The sequence below is a fragment of the Prionailurus viverrinus genome, chromosome A1 (assembly GCF_022837055.1).
Source record: "Prionailurus viverrinus isolate Anna chromosome A1, UM_Priviv_1.0, whole genome shotgun sequence".
Lineage (NCBI taxonomy): Eukaryota > Metazoa > Chordata > Mammalia > Carnivora > Felidae > Prionailurus > Prionailurus viverrinus.
In genome coordinates this window covers 18,042,455-18,062,853 of record NC_062561.1, presented here as the reverse complement: position 1 = coordinate 18,062,853, position 20,399 = coordinate 18,042,455, and the positions used below count along the sequence as shown (strand labels likewise).

The 20,399-nt window shown below is 36.7% G+C and overlaps 1 protein-coding gene across 4 annotated transcripts in view; it reads right to left on the bottom strand.

Annotated features, from left to right (window-relative positions):
* The window catches only part of COG6 (component of oligomeric golgi complex 6), a 131,226-nt gene that overhangs the window by 89,550 nt on the left and 21,277 nt on the right, over positions 1–20,399 (bottom strand). For all 4 annotated transcript variants that reach the window (XM_047850809.1, XM_047850798.1, XM_047850816.1 and 1 more), the window contains exons 8-13: positions 19,041–19,134; positions 15,320–15,448; positions 15,150–15,241; positions 13,620–13,684; positions 10,811–10,902; positions 4,720–4,837 (exon numbers count right to left, since the gene is read on the bottom strand). In XM_047850809.1, the coding sequence (XP_047706765.1) occupies positions 4,720–4,837; positions 10,811–10,902; positions 13,620–13,684; positions 15,150–15,241; positions 15,320–15,448; positions 19,041–19,134 (590 nt within the window). The remainder of the gene's footprint in view (positions 1–4,719; positions 4,838–10,810; positions 10,903–13,619; positions 13,685–15,149; positions 15,242–15,319; positions 15,449–19,040; positions 19,135–20,399) is intronic.

The window sequence follows — 20,399 nt, the reverse complement described above, 5'->3', positions numbered from 1 at the left end:
TTATTGGAGAATTTAATCTGTTTATATTCAGGGTAAATACTGGTAAGAAGAAACTTACTTCTACCATTTTGCTATTATTTTCTATATACCTTATAGTCTTTTGTTGTCTCTCATTTCCTGCATTATTGTCTTTTTTTAAGTTGGTTTTTGTAGTGAATGCAACATTTCAATTCTCATTTTTTTGTGTATATTTAGCTATTTTTTTTGTGTTTCCCATGGGGATTACGTTTAAGGTCTGAAAATTATGTAACACTCTAATTTGACTTTATACCAGCTAACGTCAATAACCTACAAAAAACCTCTGCTCCTTTACAGCTCCACCCCCACCCTGTCAGTAGCTGATGTCACGAAATACAAACTAATAATTATTTTAAACACATTAGCCTCTTAAATGCATCATGTAGACAAAAAATGGAATTACAAACCAAAGTCACAACAATGCTAGCTTTTACAGCAAATATATTTTTAGAAGATATTAGGCTCTTAAATCATGTAACAAAAAGTGGAGTTCAAACATTTGTTACAGTACTGACTTTTAGTTGCTTGTGTGTTTACCTTTATCGAGATCTTTATTTCTTCATAAAGCTTGGAGTTACTGTCTAGTGTCCTTACATCTCACCCCGCAGGGCACCCTTGAGCATTTCTTACAGGGCGGGGCTAGTAGTAATGAGCTCCCTCAGCTTTATTTTATTTGGGAAGGTCTCATTTTTGTGAAAGAATGCCCTTACTTTTGAAAGACCATCTTGATTTTTTTTCTTCTTTGAGCACTTTAAGTTTTATTTGTTTATTTTGAGAGGGAGACGGATTCTGTCAGTGCAATTTTTGTCTCGGTGCAGAGACAGATTATAGGTGCCTCCAACTTCACCACCTTCCCTGAAAACTATTTTTGTGTATTGATCTGGTCACCAAATAACTTCCTAAATACATTTACTAGTTCTAAAACTTTTCAATTAATTTTCTTGGGTTTCTGAAGTAGACAATCATAGCATCTAGAAATAATCTAATGTCTCCTCCTTTGAAATAGTTATACCTCTCACTTTTTAATCTGGTCTTTCTATTATTTAAAAATGTTATTGGCAAGCATTCTTGTCTTATTCTTTCTTGACTTACATAGAGTATATTGGTAGTGCTTCTGTGTTCATTATAATGTGGGCTGTTAGTTTTACTTATCTTTACATGGTTAAAGAAGAATTTTTGCTTTCCTATTTAGTAAGATTTTTCCTCCAACAACCTGATCAACTATCATGATAATATAAAATTTTCTTATTTAACACTGAGATATTTAATGTATTTTCTAACACTTAAACATTCTTGTATTTCTGCAAATAACCCATACTTGTTTTGAACATAATCCTGGATTTGGCTTAATGGTATTTTTAACTTTTTTTTTTTTTTAATTTAAAGTGACTGATTTGTGATTTTCACTTTTGTACTGTCTTCTAAAGGCTTTTATGTCAGTGTTACAACACCTAAATTGAACTGGGAGTTCTTCTATATTTTCCTGTGTTCTGGATAATTATCTGTTCATAGGTGTGGATGAAGCTATCTGTATAACCTCAACTAAGCCTAGCAGCATGTTCTCCAATCATTTTTCTTCCCTCGCCAGGTGTATTCAAGTTTTCCACTTCTTTTTTTTACCCTTTTGTCCACTTATATTGTCTTAAAATCACTCTTTGTATTCAGATTTTCAGATTATTTTAGCAGAAGACTGTTACATTTTAATATGGTATTTTCTAATAAATTTTAGTTCGTATCTCTGGTTAATATCTCAAATTTCTGATATTCTAATTTTTAATTCTTTTTTTTTTTTTTTTTGGTTAAAGAATTGCCAGAAGGTTGTCAATTTTGTTGGATCTTCTCAAAAAATCAATTTTTCCTGTTTCCTAATTTATCACAGAAATTTAATTCCATCTTTCCTTTTACCATTTTGTTTTGTTGTTCTCTTTCAAATTTCAAAAATATGAATGCCTACTATGTTTTCAGTCTGTAGCCCACGTTTTCCAACCGGTAAAACTTTGGGTAATAAGCACATCTGTGTGCTTTTCCACATTCTACAGTCTGGCTCCTGTCCTCAGCACACAGCTACAATTGTTCTCAGTAAGTCTCGGATCCCTATATGTTGTCCAAGATAACAAATCTACTGTCCTTTTTTTACTAGAACTCTTTATACGGTATCTGTCATTAACCATGTCCTGCTTCTTGAAACTCTATTCTCTTGGCTTTTCTGAGAAAACCCTTTCCTCGCTTTTCTCCTGAGTCTCCCATCATCCTCCCTCAGCATCCCACCACGGTGGGCTTTTTTTCTTCCCTTAAATGTCAGGGTTTCCCAAGACTGTGTGTCTGAGAACTCTGCTCTTATTAAACATGATTCATAGTGACCTCATCCAAATCCATGGATCCAACTATCTTTTATATGTAAAACTATCTAAACCCATTGTACAGCTCCCAACTGGATAAGACAAAATAGGATATCTCAAGGTATCCTGTCTAACTAATGTCAGCAATATCATCTTTATCCTGTAAATTTTACCATCTTTCCAGGTTATAGATACTTGTGATTACTATCAATATTCCCAGGTTGGTAACATAGGAATTATTTTAGGTTCCTCCCTCTCATGTACCCATATTCAATCAGTCACCAAATTCTGAAGGTTTACCTTTACCCCTTTAAGAATGTGTTCCTTCATGGCTGTTCCTAGAATCTCTACCTTAGATCATGATTTTCATAAAAGACTACCCTGATACTCCCATAATCTTCCTGTCTGCAACCTGGTCTCTCTCCTATCTACATGCTACACCACTTTCCAGATGATTTTTTTTAATTTAAATTTATTTATTTTGAGAGAAAGAGAAGCAGCAGGGAAGAGGCAAAGAGAGAGGGGGACAGAGGATCTGAAGCGGGCTCTGTGCTGACAGCAGAAAGCCCAACGCAGGGTTGGAACTCACGAACTATGAGATCATGACCTGAGCCGAAGTTGGACACTTAACCAACTGAACCACGCAGGCGCCCCCAGGCGATTTTTTAATAAATGAAATATTTGTTTACTGGTGACTCACAGCTTGTGCTCTTACACATTCTTTTTATTTCCCCTACTTAGGATAGCCTCTGTCTACCCCCTTATCTACCTATTTAAATTCTACGTCCTTCCAAGTTTAAGCCTTCTATCTCCCTCTCTGGAAAGCTCCTCCTCCTTTTGTGCTAGCATTGCACCTTGGGCACATGTCTTTCACAAAACATGTGGTTCTATGGCAACCACTGATTAATTTAACTATTTTCCACTAAAGGAGAAGCAACCCAAGGCCAACCAATCTTGTTTGCCACTGTACTCTCATCAGCTAGCAAATGTTTGTTCATGTTCAAAGTACACATGAACTATTTTAAAACATTTTTGTTTAAGTAAGAACTCATGTAAACATATACACAACCAGAACTGTTAGTCAGAGAAAGGCAGATATCACATGATTTCATTCATATGTTGGAATCTGAGAAACTTAACATATGACCATAGAGGAAGGGAAGGAAAAGTAAGATACAAACAGAGAAGCAAACCATAAGAGTCTCTTAAACAGAGAACAGGGTTGATAGGGGTAGGGAAAATGGGTGATGGGCACTGAGGAGGGCACTTGTTGGGATGAGCACTGGGTGTTGTATGGAAGTGATGAATCACGGGAATCTACTCCTGAAGCTAAGACTACACTGTATGTTAACTGACTTGACGATAAAAAAGTTTAGAAAACTAACTAACTAACTAAATAAAATCTTAAAGAAAGAAAAAAAGAACGGACTACTAGTAAACTTACATAAACAAAAATACATACAACAGAAAAAAACATAAGCGGGTCCAGGTCCATAAATTCATGTTGCTTTTCCAAAAGAATTTGAGTCCTACGGGAGGTCAGACTCCTAAGCTTCTCTGAACTTAGGAATGTAAAAATTGACCAGATAACTCAGGATTGGAATGCTACCAACTATTCTATACTACAATTCTGGGTCTAACATAGCCAGACTATTAAAGTGGTATGATTAAAAGAAAAAAAAAGAAAAACTAGTATGTTGATTGTGATGCATCCTTAAAAGGCCTGAGTCCTTAATAATGAAATAAAAATAAAAAAGGGTTTGCTTATTGTAAATCCATTCCTTAAGGTCTTATCACAACACACTGCTCAGTTGAAAATAGTAGCTCTTGGGACTCTCGGAGTTTTGTTACCAGATTTTTGTTGTGGTGCTTTGTTTGTTTCCGGTGGGAGTTTTTTATTATCTTGTTTATTTTCATAATTAATTGCAGTATATAACTCAAAGGAGCATAAATTTCTTCAGGACAAAGCTGGACCATCGGAGAGTAAAACTATAAGCAAACTGTTTAGAAAATAACATTCAGTAAGAGTTTCAGTTTTCCAATCTGTATGTCATCTTAGCCCTGACCTAAATATAGTAAGTTTGCTTTAATTACAACTTTTTGGTTATAGAAAACTGGTAGTGAAACTAAGGCTTGAGATTCTACCTCTAATTATGACTCAATGTTATACTGTTCCAGGAACCCAGCCTATAAGCCCAGATCCAGTAAAGCCATCTCAAAATAAATTTAATTGTTCACAGGAAGAACTCAAAACAACACTGTATGGAATGGGAAAAAATTACCAATGTAAAAACAGTAAAACATTTTTAAATGTGCAAAACTCACACTCACATAGTTTAAGAACTGCATTTTCCAAACATACCTTGTCCATTAATTTACTTGCATGAAGACTCAAGCTATTGAAGAATATTTTTTTGCTTAGCAAATGCATTTCTTCAATGGTAGTCAATAATGTAGTTGCACTATTTCCAACAATGCCACTAAAAGCAAAGAATATTTCAGGTTGCAAAACAAGCCTCACACAATGAGTTCTTTAACTGAATATAATTCGCTTAAAAGATCTAGATTTAAAATAAAAGTATGTATGGAGAATATAAGCTGTGAATTAAAAACAACTACTTTAGTTTCACATAAAAATGACAGAGATATTTTACTTAAGAGTTAGGTAACAAACAAATGTTTCCAGTGTTTCACAATCTCTTTTAGAAAAACACTTATAAGATGCAAATCCATCTATTTTTCTCTATTACGGTAAATGCATGTCTTGATTATCCAAGACCTAATTTTAAGTTTAAGGAAGCCATTCCATCAATAATAACGCTATTCATAAAATATTTAAATTTTACTAACACTGATTTATTCTTTCCATTAAAACTCTTACACCAGACGCGCCTGGGTGGCTTAATCAGTTAAGTGTCTGACTTCAGCTTGGGTCATGATCTTGTGGTTCGTGAGTTGGAGCCCTGCATCGGGCTGTGTGCTGACAATCCAGAGCCTGCTTTGGATCTTCTGTCCTTCTCTCTTTCTGCCCCTCCCCCACTTGTTCTCTCTCTCTCTCTCTCTCTCTCTCTCTCTCTCTCTCTCTCTCCCCCTCCAAAAAATAAGTAAACATTAAAAAAAAGGTGAGTAAAACAAAAAAACTCTGACATCGTATATAAATTATAAAGTTTCTCAATTTTTATACGACTGCCTAAGTAGCAGCAAATTTAGACTGAATATGAAAAATCTTGTAATATTTTAAAATATCTAATTATTAGCACCCTCTATACTCCTCAATTTGCTATTACAAGGATATTTCTTAGACCTATCTAAGGAATTTTCTCATTTTTGCTAGAATGTAAAACAAGCCTGTATATAAAACAATTCCCAATTTTATTCTAATTCATGTACTGAAAGTCATTTAAAAATTTGATATTAGGAGAAAAGGTTTTTGTCGATGTGGAAATATACCATAATCCAGTAGGAAATCCTAATTTCTAATGGCACAATACCATCTTACTATACCTAAAAGAAATTTAGATTGCTGAAAATAAATATAATGGCATTACTAAATACCATTAGATAGTAAACAAACAAAAAAAGCCAATTTACAGAAAACTGATATATTACACGTGACATGTTATAAAAGCAAATACTAATGCCATCTACTTCAATACATTCTGAAACTAAAACAAACTGGAATGAATTCTTATATAGTTAATGCAGGCAAACCAAATTAACAAACATATATATAAAGTAAACAGCAAAATAAAAGCAAATTCCTAAACAGGTAGCCATAATACCTATATTTACAAAAAAGAAAGTATTTCAATTAAAAATAGTATAAGCTAAACACCAAAATAAACTGAAAGAAATTCCCACACATGCCTATACATACAATAAAAATAAGTATGTTTCTGAATAGTAAAATATACCAAGCCAACAGGGGAAAAAACTGAATGGATACAAACAGAAACTGATATTTAAAAATTTCTTTAATGTTTATTTATTTATTTTGAGAGAGTGAGTGAGTGAGTTGGGGTGGGGCAGAGAGAGAGGGAGAGAGAATCCCAAGCAGGCTCTGTGCTGTCAGCAGAGAGCCCGATGCGGCACTCGAACTCACGAACCATGAGATCAATTATGACCTGAGTTGAAATCAAGAGTTGGACACTTAACTGACTGAGCCGCCCAGGCGCCCAGAAACTGACATTTTAATGAAAACTTTGGAGAGATAACAACATATGTTTACATTCATTTAAAAAAAAAAATTGGAGTTATCAGCCATATTTTGCACTTACTCAGATCTAGAATTTACTAATGGTTGCAAAGTACTCAACAGGTACCAGTAACCGGGCCAAGTACTTACAGATGGTTATTGCATTTCACTCCATATTTATACCCAACATGCTTATCCTGCCATTACTTGATTTTTCAGTTTTACGTATTATTTACAAAAACCCTGCTATGGAAGATGAGAGTCAAATTCTCCTAACATAATGCTCATCCCCCACCACAATATACCCAAACTTCAGCTTTCCCAGGCTCTCTAATACAGTTATATCACAGGGTTCTGGTGAATAAACACTCAATGTTTACAATATTACAGGCATGTAAATACTATTCAGAGCTAACTGAGGCATCAGGGAATTCAACATAAGGGAATGAGCAGGCTGATGAAGAAGACAAACCCCAGTGTCACAGCCTTGCAGGAGGCCTAGAAAGCAACCAGTCCAGACTGGAGGAAGAGAATGAGGGTTCCAAGAGGAATGTAGGAAGGGAAGAGGGGAGAGAAGTTGGGAAGAATTGGTAGATGTGCTTGACTACACGGTGAGAAAATGTGGAGTCCACTTAAGGGTTTGGGTCTGCAGCAAAAGCACTACCAGGAATTTACCCAAAGGATACAGGGCAGGGGCACATGTACCCCAATGTTTATAGCAGCCCTTTCAACAATATGGAAAGAGCCCAATGCCCATCAACTGATGAATAGATGAAGCTGTGGTATATTTATACAATGGAATACTACTTGGCAATGAAAAAGAATGAAATCTTGCCATTTGCAACGATGTGGATGGAACTAGAGGGTATTATGCTAAGTGAAGTAAGTCCGAGAAAGACAGAAATCTTATGTTTTCACTCATATGTGGAATTTAACAAACTTAAGACCATGGAGGAAGGGAAGGAAAAAAAAAATAGTTACAGACAGAGAGGAAGACAAGCCATAGGAGACTCTTAAATACAGAGAACAAACTGAGGTTTGATGGGGGTCGTGGGGCAGGGGGGCTGGGGAAAATAGGTGATGGGCATTGATGAGGGCACCTGCTGGGATAAGCACTGGGTGTTGTATGTAAGTGATGTATCACAGGAATCTGCTCCCAAAGCCAAGAGCACACTGTATACACTGCACGCTAACTTGATGATAAATTATATAGTAAAAGAAAAAAAATTTTGGGTCTAAAACAGCAATCAGGACATAGGAAAGTAAGCAAATACAAAAACAAAGCAATTACTAAGTACAGAGAGAAAAAGGTTTACAAGTAAGGAAATGTAATCAAAGTATGCTGGATTCCCTGTTTTCATGGATTCTGCATCTTCCTTTGCCTCGTTCACTACTGCCTTTTGATGGAATCTATCCTCTGGGAGTTTGAATGTATAGGGGGCATTTTTTTTTTTTTTTTTGAAAATTTGCACGTCTCCTATTTTTCCCCAGTTTTCTTTGTGGGTTTCTTTTCTTTCTAACCTCTAAATATGAGAGCTCCCCAGGTCTCAGTCTTAGGCCTCTTCTTCATCTGTACTTACTTGCTAAGTGATCTTACCTAGTCCTGTTGCTTCAAATACCATCTATATGCTGCAAACTACCAGATGTATAGGTTCAGCCCTGACTTCTCAGTTGTCTGCTCACTCAACATATCCCACCGCATGTTCACAGGGATGCTGAATCCCACACGGCCAAAACTGAGCTGAACTCTTCAGTACCCACCCACTCCCATAAACCTGTTCCTCTCCAGCATCCTCCCTCTCAGCAAACGACAATACCACCCATCTAACTGTTCAAACCAAAGCCAAGAATTCGTCCCAGACTCCCCACATTTCACCCTACCTAGTCCATATATATTTCCTATTGTCTCTGGAAACCCTACTTTTCATCACCCCAAGACTATCACTCTGACACATCACCATCTCTGCTCAGAACACAGACTGCTTCCTAAATACCTTGTTCCCCTTTACCCCAGTACACTACATTATCCACAGTGTCCAGAGTCACCTTATATATCATAAATCAGCTCAAGTCACTGAAACATCCCCACCCACCCCCACACACATACATCTTCTCCAACCCTCTCAGTATAAAATCAAAATCTTCACCATAGCCTACAAAGTCCCACATGATCTGGCCTTTGCTTACCTCTCTGATTTCATTCCTCCCTACTCCTTCCATTCACTCTATTCCAACCACTGGCCTTCCTTCTGGTCCTGTAAAATGCAAGCTTTTTCCGGCCTCAGGACCAGAATACCCTGTCTAGGATGCTCTTTAACAAGACCTTTACATGCCCGACTCCTTCACGCTGTGCAGGTCTGCGTTCAAACATCACCTCCACCAAAAGGCCTTTAAAATAGCCCCATGCACATACACTTGCTCATATGTGGTCACTCCCTATACTTCGTTTCCTTTCTCCTGCTTTATTTCTCCTTGTTGTCCTTAGCACTATCTAAATTATTATTTTATACTTGTTTGTCTTTCTCCCCATTAGAATGTAAGTTTAAGCGGTTTTGTTCACTGCCATATCTTTAGCATCTAGTAGACTGACGTCTGCAATCAATTTTTTAATTGACTAAATGAGGAAATATGTGAACAAGTAAAAAAAGTACATGGAAAAAAATGATCAAAAGATCCAACTGTCATCCTCAAAATCATCACTTTCAAAGACAGAAAAATTATAATTCTCAGAGTCTAATAAATATATTACCTTCAGAATCCAAATGATTTTTTCTTAGCATTCTTTGTATTAGAAACTGAGTTATCTTTATCTTCAAATGATAAATTTTGTTCAGTACCATCATGGGTATTACTACATAAATAATTTAAAAATTATTTACCACTACCTTTGCCTAATACGGCATTAGTTATGTGTTAGCTGCTTTCAGCTGCTGTTGTGTTTTCTAAGTACGTATCATTCTCTTATTTTAGGAAGCTTACAACATCACAATTGAAACTAATTTATTGCTTCTGAGTCATGGCAAATAATGGTAATAAATTTATATCTAAAATGTTAGAGGACTAACCCAAATCCTATCACTGATTAGTTATATATAGCCTGTGGCTTGTTGGTTTTGTTTAAAAATTTACCGGGGTGCCTCGGTGGTTCCGTCAGTTAAGCGTCCGACTTTGGCTCAAGTCATGATCTTGTGGTCCGTGAGTTCGAGCCCCACATCAGGCTCTGGGCTGACAACTCAGAGCCTGGAGACTGCTTCGGATTCTGTGTCTCCCTCTCTCTGCCCCTCCCCCACTTGCACTCTCTCTCTGTCTCTCAAAAAATGAATAAGTGTTAAAAAAAATTTTTTTTTTTAATTTACCAATAGCATGTGAATTCCATCTCTTAACTGTGAAGTTCTGGGTGGCTAGCCTCAGCTGCTAGAAGGTAGGGAACGTCACCACCATCGTCTTTTGGTGCTTCCTTAACTAGAGATCCCAGCACCTCTCCTATTAGTTATAATAACCCCGGATTTTAACAATTGGACTTCTGTTCCTGACACTAACATACTGGATGAAGAATAATTGTTAAGTCATTTTTAATGGACTAATAATGGAAACTATCCAAAATATAGTGTGAAAGGTCATTGTTTTAACACAACTACATGGAACACAAGACACGGAATATGGTCTTATAGTGACATTTATAATAAAGCTCAAGTGTATACCATCACTGCAAAGTGAAGATAAATGAATCTTTTGGAGTCAAAGATCAAATTATAGAGAAAGTAAGTGATTCCTAATCAGATAAAGTAGCTTTTACTGAAAGCAGACAAAGCTATAGTTCTGTTTTATCATTAATAGAAAACTAAATGTTAAAAAAAAAAACAACTTACATTATTTATACCCAGAATAGGACACTTCACTCATTGTGCTCTATTTTGAGTGTAATGTATAAGTACTGTAGGTACCATGGACCTCTTTTACTAATGCAGAAGAACTAAAAAAATACACACACTACAAACTTCTACTGCTATACAGGCTGTGTGTGTGTGTGTGCGTGCGTACAGTTATGTTTGGGGAGGAAAGGGAAAAGAAACGGCGGACCTCAAAATACAGCACAAACAACACATACATAATGATTCATAAGGTGCGGAGGTTCTGCTGGTTTATATTTCGTCAAACAAATGGTGAAAGCAAACAAAACCAAAACCTTATACCGTGTTTCTACCTGAAATAACGTATCACAGAGGGTCTAACAAGCACATTTAACCATTCCACTTACCTGATTGTATGATGGTAAAATTTGAGGAGGTTAGAAATTTTATACAACAAAACTGCCCCAGGTTCAGCAACTATTACTTGTTCAATTCGAACCTGTGAAAACGAGAAAAAATATTAAACATTTCTTAAAGGCGTAATTTTCATTCTACAATCACATGTGGTCTAAACAGCATTTTAAAAAGACAAAATTTAATTCTGTAGAAATCACAAAATTCCTTCTAAGTAATCTCTGAATATTAAATTATAAGGCATAGTAGAATAACAGAAATATTTTAACACAGATATACTCTACCAAAAAAAAAAAAAAAATCCTTTACCTACAGAATTTGGCTTGAAGGCAGTCGCTACCAATACATGAGGAGGTCATTGTGAGGTTTTTTACCAGTATATAATGGAATTTAGTTCAGCACTATTTGCAAATCAGCTGTTACCTCCCTAAGAGCAGATTATCAGTGCAAATACTGCTCTATCATCAACTATTCAGAAAAAAAAAAAATTAAAGAATTCTTATCTTCAAACTATTATATCGAATTTCCTTTTTTAAATTAGCACCAACATATATGTCTAATTACGACTACAAGGGCAATATCAGATCTAGTTCAAAGTTAACTCGATCTCTCTTAAGGTTAACTACTAGGAATCTTGAATTAAATTCCATCCCTTACATTCCCTTTATATTCCCTAATTAATGAATGCAAGATAAATTACACCGGGATGCACTTCCTTACACATTGTATCTGCTCTTAAGCCGCTGCTTACATTGTGTCTTCCTGTTTCCTAACTAGATTCTAAACACAGACCTTGTATTTGTTTTCTGCTGCTTTTACATCTCCACAGCATCTGGGAGAACAGTACATACACAACAGATGCTTAATACATGCTTTTGAAAACTGAAGTTTCTCTGTACTTAGATTTTGGAATATGTCATAATGCCAACATATGTGATTTGCTAAAATAGATTTATAAATGTATGTATGTGAGCATACAAAAACCTCTCAGATTACAGAAATTAAATGACCTTTACACTAATATGTTTATGAAATTTATACATCTTTTGGCATTACACATTAGTAGATGAGCTAACTAACACAATATTATAAATTGTGAACAGCATGTGAATTTAAAAACCACGATTTACACATTACAATTTCTTTCTAGGTCCAAGGCCTGCCTCAATAGTGATTTAAATGATATATCAATAAGTGATATTTTCTGAATGTTAATGTAATTATCAGGACAAAATATAATACATGCTAATTGTAGATAGACAGCTCTTCTCTAGTAGATTTGTAACAGCATCTTAGCTATCTGGCAAAGTCTCTCCAAAAATGTTCAGGCATCAAAAAAATACTCTTTACGCCAACTCTGTCAAGCAAGTGAGAAAGGAGGAAGAGGGAGGGGGAAAAAGGGAAGGAAAAGAGGGAAGACACAGAGGAAGGAAGAGGAAACAAACCCAGTTCCGCCCCTTTTCACACACACACACACAAAGGTTCTGCGGGAAAGTAGCATCCTTTCAGCTACGATGAAAAGAACAGAGAAAGGCTGAAAAATCAGGGGATTTATGTCCAATACACGAAGGTTGTTTGCCACACCGTTTTCTGAGGGTGACATAAGAGGACCACCATTTTCAGCAAAGGCCAACAGTCCCAGGAAAAACAACAGGCGATGAGAGAAAAACACAAATGTACAAAGGCTGAAAGAGACTACGGAGGTGGTGGCAGGAGGAACCAACTAGGAAGTAGAAGGCGCTGGAGAAAAACAAGCATTATTAGCAAAGCTGAACAGCAGTGACGGGAAGAATGGCTCAGACATAACAGGCTTCCAAACTGTCCCTGGCACATAATAAACACTCAAGAAACTGTAACTGTATCGGAAGTGGCAGAGATGATAAAGGCAGAAATTAAAAGTAGCCAAAGGGGCCACAGGCAGTTGGACAACAATCTTGGGAGGAGATAAAAGACCCAATGGCGGCTCTCCATTCCAGTGCCAGAGAGAGAGCTGTAGCAAAGCAGGAGTCAGAAAGCAAGAGAAAGATGGAGAGAATCTGTGTTTATGGGGAGGGGACAAAAGGAGGAGGCAGGACTGAAAGGATAATAACAAACCTTTGTCTCAACATCATAGATGGCTGCTTGGAGTAGACGTTTGTTCCCCAGTACACATCAGCAATCTGAGGGCACTATTTCTGTACCATGCACTACAGCATTCAGCTCTATTTCCCATGCCATTTATCTTTGTATAGGAACTTATTTTCATAGAACCCACCATAATGTATGAAGGTCTGAGCATATCATAAGTTTTTATTAAGAAAGGTAAAATTCAAACAGTAGCTAGTAATCGCTTTGCAACCCAGAACAGTCAATAAAAAGAAGCATCATCTTACCACCTATAGACTTGGAAAACAAAGATTCAATACATTAATTCTTTTTTTTTTTTTAATTTTTGTTTATTTTTGAGAGAGACAGAGACAGAGCACAAGCAGGGGAAGTGCGGAGAGAGGCGGAGACACAGAATCTGAAGCAGGCTCCAGGCTCTGAGCTGTCAGCACAGAGCCCGACATGGGGCTTGAACCTGTGAACCAGGAGATCATGACCGTGATCACGATCAAGCTGAAGTTGGACACTTAACCGACTGAGCCACCCAGGTGCCTTGATGATGATTATTTTTAAATGTATTTTACAATCATACACTAATATGTTAATTTGAGAAAATTATAGCTTGATTTCCAGCTGTGAAGTTATTTTTAAACTCATAGGAATAAGGCAATAATTTATCCAGATACCATATAACATATATAAAAGCAAAATATTTACCTTCAGAGGCCTGCACACACCCTCAGTAATATGCCCAACAACTTCCTGAATATTTTCTTCAACACCTACAATTAATTATAGCATAACTAAAATGTTTTTTCCATATTACGCATAAGTTCAAAACACGAACAATAATGTATATGATTAATGACACTAATAACAAACATTTAAAATAACATAACAATATTTTATTAAGTTGAATGTCTTTTAGGACATTATTAATTATGTTAATATTTGGGTCTAGAACCTGGTTAATTTATTTCACTGCTGATTAATAAAATGAACAACTTCTTTGTGAAAAAGAATAAATGTATGAGTCACAGGAAAAAAATGACTGGGAAACATATTAATTGAAGGAAGTGATATGAAGATGTATTAGCATCTGCTCTACAAACGCCTTATTCTGGGCAGGGGTGCCGAGCACAGAAGCTGAGATGTAAAAATGGAAAGCACACCTTGTAACCTAAGGGAAAAACTGACATTTACTAAATATTGACTATTTGCCAAGCTCCTGGGTACTTGACATTTACTGCTTGTGACTTTTTTTTTTTCAGATGGAGAAACTGAGGCTTAGAAGAATTAAGTCATTCTCAAAGAATAACCTATTTCATCCAACTCCGATCTATTTTCTTCCAACCTCTTCACACTGCCTCTCAGATACACTTTACCAAAACATCCTTTAAGAAATACATTATTTTAAACTAGGTAATTAGGATAACAGAAACCCACTTTAAAAAGTGCAGACCTTGTGCCAATCCAGCATACCCACTGAGTCTAATTTGAATTTCAAAGAGCGAGAAAAACAAGACGGTAAGTACCCTCCCCGATTTGCACACTAGCCTCTCCTGCAGATCAGGATCTGAGCCAGAGCGACAAAGTCACAATATTCCTCTTCACTTCTTATGAAAAACAGAGTACCTTAATTTTCCATTTATCCCTCAAACTCTAACAACAGGCATCTTAAGGTAATCGCCATTAAGAAGACGTGAAATTCTGTAACAACCACACATCAGCAGTTTCTTCCTTGAAATCAAGACCAAAATTTTAAGTACATAAAGTACTACATGGGTAAGTATTCAAAAAACTACAACAGTCACATGAGAATGAATAAAGGGGCTGGGTGGTAGAAAGAAATGAGAGACTTAGTGGCTTAACGACCTTAAACCAGACACTTGGTCACACATATAAAAGGAGGATATACCACCTCTCACTTTAAAGTGTGGTGTGGACATCTGAGACCATGTGTGTTACACACACCAGAAGGGTCTTAAAAGTCAGGCAGAGGAGTCTAGGCCTGATAGGGAAGGTCACAGGGACCGGTGCACAAGTGTGCACAGCTGTGTGACAGGAAGGTGACAGAGGACAGAAGTCTATTAGCAGGAGAGGGGAGAAACCAGAGGAAAACTAATCAGGGCGCTTACTGTGCCACTGAGGGGTGAAGAGCTTATCTCTGTGAAGATGACAGATTTCGAGAAGTCTTGTGTTATTGTCTCTATTTAGATGTCAGCAATTAACAACTGGAGGACCCACCTTGTAGAGTTACATGCTTTAAGAGAGCTTCAAGGTGTTCTTTTTCAGAAGCGGTCGCCTGATGGAGCCAAGCCAACATATCTCCCACGTATCTAATGCAGAAACTAAATGTTAGTAAAAATTTCCTTCAGAAAAGCCTCAAAAATCCCAACACTGTCTGATTACGATACCTCAAGGGGTCATGGGAGTGCATTTCAATGGGTCTTGGCGTGCCTCCCGGGCCCCCTCTCGTAAGAGCATCAATAAATCCACGAACAACGGTACTTCTCCTGGCTGTTCCAAATTCATCCAAGGTATACCTGGGAGAAACAAGTTATTGGAGAACCAGAGGTGTTTCTTTCTGATGGTTACATCGAACTATCCATGCAGTTTCTGAGATAAGCAGCTTGTCTCAGCTTCTTTACACAACGCTCTCAAGCAATAAATACTGTTGTGCACAATTACCTTGCGATCACTTTCTATCTTTTTAAAACAAATTAGAATCAAAATGCTTTGATTTTTCTCCCCTCATGCTCTTAGATTATAAATATGTTTAAAGAATGCATTCCTTTAAATGATCACAAATTCTATGAAATGACTTCTGATTAAATGACTACTTACAGCACAAAATTCACAAACTTTTAACTTCTCAAATACATAAAACTAATCCTCATCCTCAGGACCCAACCTGTCCCAATAAACAGAAGCAATGTAACTTCTGTTTCTAGGGCTATTCACTCTGACCACAAGTTATATTAGAAACCAGTGAATTCACTGGCAATTTAAATAGGGGTGAGGGGACTTATCAAGCCTGACAAACACTAGACTCTGATCCGTATAATTATATGAAATATACATACACATTAATATTAATGTTAATCTCCCTTTAATAATAGACATAACTTGAAACAAAACCAGCATGAGTTACAATGAACCTTCAATGACATCTATATATGTGAAACACCTTTTCCCCGAGAGAGAGGAACGTTTCTTTGACTTAAAAGAGATTATTTCCCAACAAAGGTCAAAAATTCAAAATGGAAAAAAAAAGTATTCAAAATGAAACTTTATAAAGGTGAATGTTAGAATTATTTAAATATCCTAAAATGCCTCTGGTTAAAATTAAAAGTTAAAATCCCCATTTTTCTAGCTAGGGCTATAGCAAAAAAAAGAAAAATTCCGGTCAAAAAGTAAATTAAAAGATGAAAGATCTGGGTCCAAAACAAATTAAAAGAATAGTGTAAAAGCCTCTAATAAATGGATCAAATACATAAAGAATGAATAAAAGTCAGCAAATTACTACATTCCTTAACACCTTATATTCTGAAGGTTTACCAAAGGAAGGAAGACATCAATTTATTCATTTCTACTCATAGTAAATTTCTTTATGAAAAAATGGCTATACTTGATTTATTAAAAGCTAATAATGCATTAGCATTCCAGTTACAAGCTACCTAATAAAAGCTGGGTATGACAACGCTTCCCAAGGACTTCAATAATTACCATTTTTTCTGGCACATGATACCTACACATTTGAGACACACTCAAGACACCAAAGCTTTTACTCATTACTTAAATAAAGTACATACGCAGTGCCATCTGGTGGTTAACATGAGACATTGTTAATTTTTTCCTAAATTTAAAGAAACCACCACTTTGAAAATAAATGATAACTTAATGAAAGGCCAACTTTCTCTTTTAGCATTCATCTTACAGGAATCAACTGGTCTTTAAAACTTCCTTCTTCCTAAGTTAACTTCCAAATGCCTCTTACCATGTTCCAAACTGCACTATTGCCCCCCCTATTCCCTGGCTTGTGCCTCTTCAAGATAAATCGTGTCTATTATAGTTCTGTTCTTTGCCTTTCAAGCTTTTTCCTGGCTGTAACAATGGATTCTAAATATACCCTTCTGTATTTGACAGCTTTCCAGTTTATCTCCTTTCAAAATAAAAATAATAGCTAAAATTCTGTGATGAGCAAAGCATTATTCTAAGCACCTTATGTGAACAATCTGACTTAAATCTTCACAAAAACCCTGTAAGACAGGCACTATTTTTATCTTTACTTAAGGAAATTGAGGTTTATAAAGGTACAGAGGCTTGTCAAAAAATCTAACTCGGAGCTCGCCTTCTAAACTATTATACAATACTGCTCGTTTCCAAGTGTTTATCAAGAATCAAAATTTAGGGACGCCTTGGTGGCTCAGTCGGTTCAATGTCCGACTCTTGATTTCAGCTCAGGTCGTAATCTCATGGTTGGAAGATCAAGCCCTGCATCAGGCTCCACGCTGTCAGCATGGAGCCTGCTTAGGATTCTCTCTCCCTCTTTCTCTGCCCCTTCCCTACTCGCTCTCTCTTTCTCTCTCAAAATAAAAATAAACATTGAAACAAATAAAAAGAATCAAAACTTACTAAATATATATTTACGTGATAGAAGTCAGCTGACCAAAACACACAAAGGAATTTTTTTAAACAGAGATTAACCTTGTGAACAAATATGAATCTGTGGACAATGTAACATTTTATTAAAATCAAATACCAAATATTTTCAGCACTAAAAGACTCTCCTAATCAAACACCAATAGTGCCAAGGCTGGGAAAGAAATTTCAAGGTACATCTATAACCTGCTAAGCTGATGATCAGTGAACATTAATTAATCATATGTCCATGCACAACATTCAGGGCTATTACAGTACAGCTCTTGCTACCAACCCAGCAACCAGTGCAAGATTTTGCAATCAATTTCCCAAAAATCCATGTTCTTTCTCAATCTACATCTTCGCATCTGCCGTTCCCTCAACCTAGGATGTTTTCAATTCCCTTTTCTTCCTGGAAAATGCCTATTTAACCTTCAGAACTCACTTTAAACCTATTTCCCAGAAGAAACTTTCCCTAACGTTCATCCCTTTCCCCTACCACAGAACACGGACACACGAACTCTAAAGTAGCAATTAATCTAGTCATTAAAATGGTGTGTTTATATCCCATAAAATGAAGCAATTTGAGGGTAGAGGTTTATTGATGCTGTGTCTCTAGTACTTAAAACTGTGCCTAACATATAGTAGGTACTCAGTAAGTAGTACTAGAATGTTATTATTTCATGCAGCTGTCCCAGCACTTGTGTTCTGGAAACTTATTATAGGCGAAGCAACGTTCCAATCAGAAAGCACAGTAATGGGGAAATCCTCTAAAACTATTACAAGCCTCTGAAAGGCATGACTCAGAGCAAGACTGAATGCCTCTGTACACGTTCCCTGGTTTTGTTTCCTGCATAACTCCCCACTTGGTGTCCCTATTTTCATATTATTGCAGAAATTAAAAATAAAAAACATTTACTTCTGTTTTATATGAAAGATAAAAGAGTAAAATTAAAATACAGAGTAATAAAAAATATGTCAATAATTAATAATGCCTAGGGTTCTTACCCAAAGCATCATCATAGATCCCTTAGCTGGCATAACTTACAGAATGAAAGACGTGAACTCTTTTCTTTTCTTGAATCCTATTAATGGAATATTGATTTTCAATGTTCTTTTTTCATTTGGGGGAAGTTGTATTTCTGACCTCCTTCTCTCCAGGGCCAGGTTGACAGAGGAGTTTTAGCTTCATACAATTCTAAGGTAGTCAGTGAGATGACAGGATGGGGAAAGCCCTTACCTCTACATACATAAGGGGCAGTCTAGACGTAGGGACACCTTGCTTTTCCCCTCCAAACTGCATTCTATAATACACAATACACAAATGAGCTGATGCCCCAACAACACACATATCAGGTAAAATCATCACTTTAAATAAATTATTTTATTACTGAAACTAAACTATCGTATATCAAGTTGATAATACTGAAAGCTAGCATAAATCATCCAAGAAAAAGTACATTTATTTTTTTTAATTAGGAAAAAGTCACCAACTTATATAAGACAGGTCTATCCTGCAGGGCTTCCATTGCCTGAGTTAATACTGGAGATATGTCACATGATTCCTGCGTCAATGTTCTGCATTCACCTGGAAAACAGTTACCGTGTGATTACAGCACCTGTTAAATTAAAATTTGGTCTCTATTATATACATTGTGTACCCACAGTCTAACTTCTGTAGCAGATATTACATTAAAAAAATGCTTGGGAAAACTTAGAGAATATGCCAATCAAAAACTATTTTATGATGGGACACCGGAGAAGCTCAGTGGTTACACATCCGACTCTTCGTTTCAGCTCAGGTCATGATCTCATGGTTCGTGAGATCGAGTCCTGCGTCTGGCTCTGCTCTGACAGAGTGGAGCCTGCTTAGGATTCTCTTTCTCCTTCTCCCTCTCTCTGCTCCTCCCTCACTCGCTTACGCTCTCTTTTTCTCTCTCAAAATAAATAAACTTTAGAAAAGTAAATAAGTAGGGGCACCTGGGTGGCTCAGTCAGTTAAGCGTCCAACTTCGGCTCAGGTCATGATCCTGCGGTTCGTGAGTTCTAGCCCCGCATGGGGCTCTGTGCTGACAGCTCAGAGCCTGGAGCCTGCTTCGGATTGTGTCACTCTCTCTCTCTCTGCCCCGCCCCCACTCACATCTGTCTTCCTCTCTCTCAAAAATAAACATTAAAAACATAATAATAAATAAATAAACAAAAAATACTGACAGAGGAAGAGGCCACAAACCAAAGACTGTAGGCAGCCTCTAGAACTGGGAAAAGGCCTCAGTCACAGCCAGCAAGGAAACATACCTCAGTTGGTCCTACAGACTCAAGTTACTAAATTATGCCCACAAACTGAATGAGCACAGACACTGAACCTTCCCAGAGCCTCCAGAAATGACTGCAGCTGTGCTAAGCACTTTTAGTGTGGTGAGAAACATGTCTGATTTCTGACCTGCAGAACTATAGGGTAATAATTTGTGTTGTTTTAAGCCATTAAGTTTGCGATGATTTGTTACAGCAACAATAGAATCGCAATTCACCACGTATAAAACAATTACTTAATGACTTTAGAAGTAATGACCTTTCTTTTTTATTACCATCCTTAATCATACATAGAGCTTGAATGATGGCAAATACTCGTGATACAAACACAAACACAATATGTTCAAAAGTAAAACTCATTTTTCTTTCTTTCTTTTTTTTTAAGTTTCTTTATTTTTGAAAGAGACAGACAGAGAGAAAGAAAGAGAATCCCAAGCAGGCTTTGAGTGCAGCATGATATGAAGCTCGAACTCTGAACTGTGAGATCATGACCTGAGCTGAAATCAAGAGTCAGACACTTAACCACTGAGCCACACAGGCACCC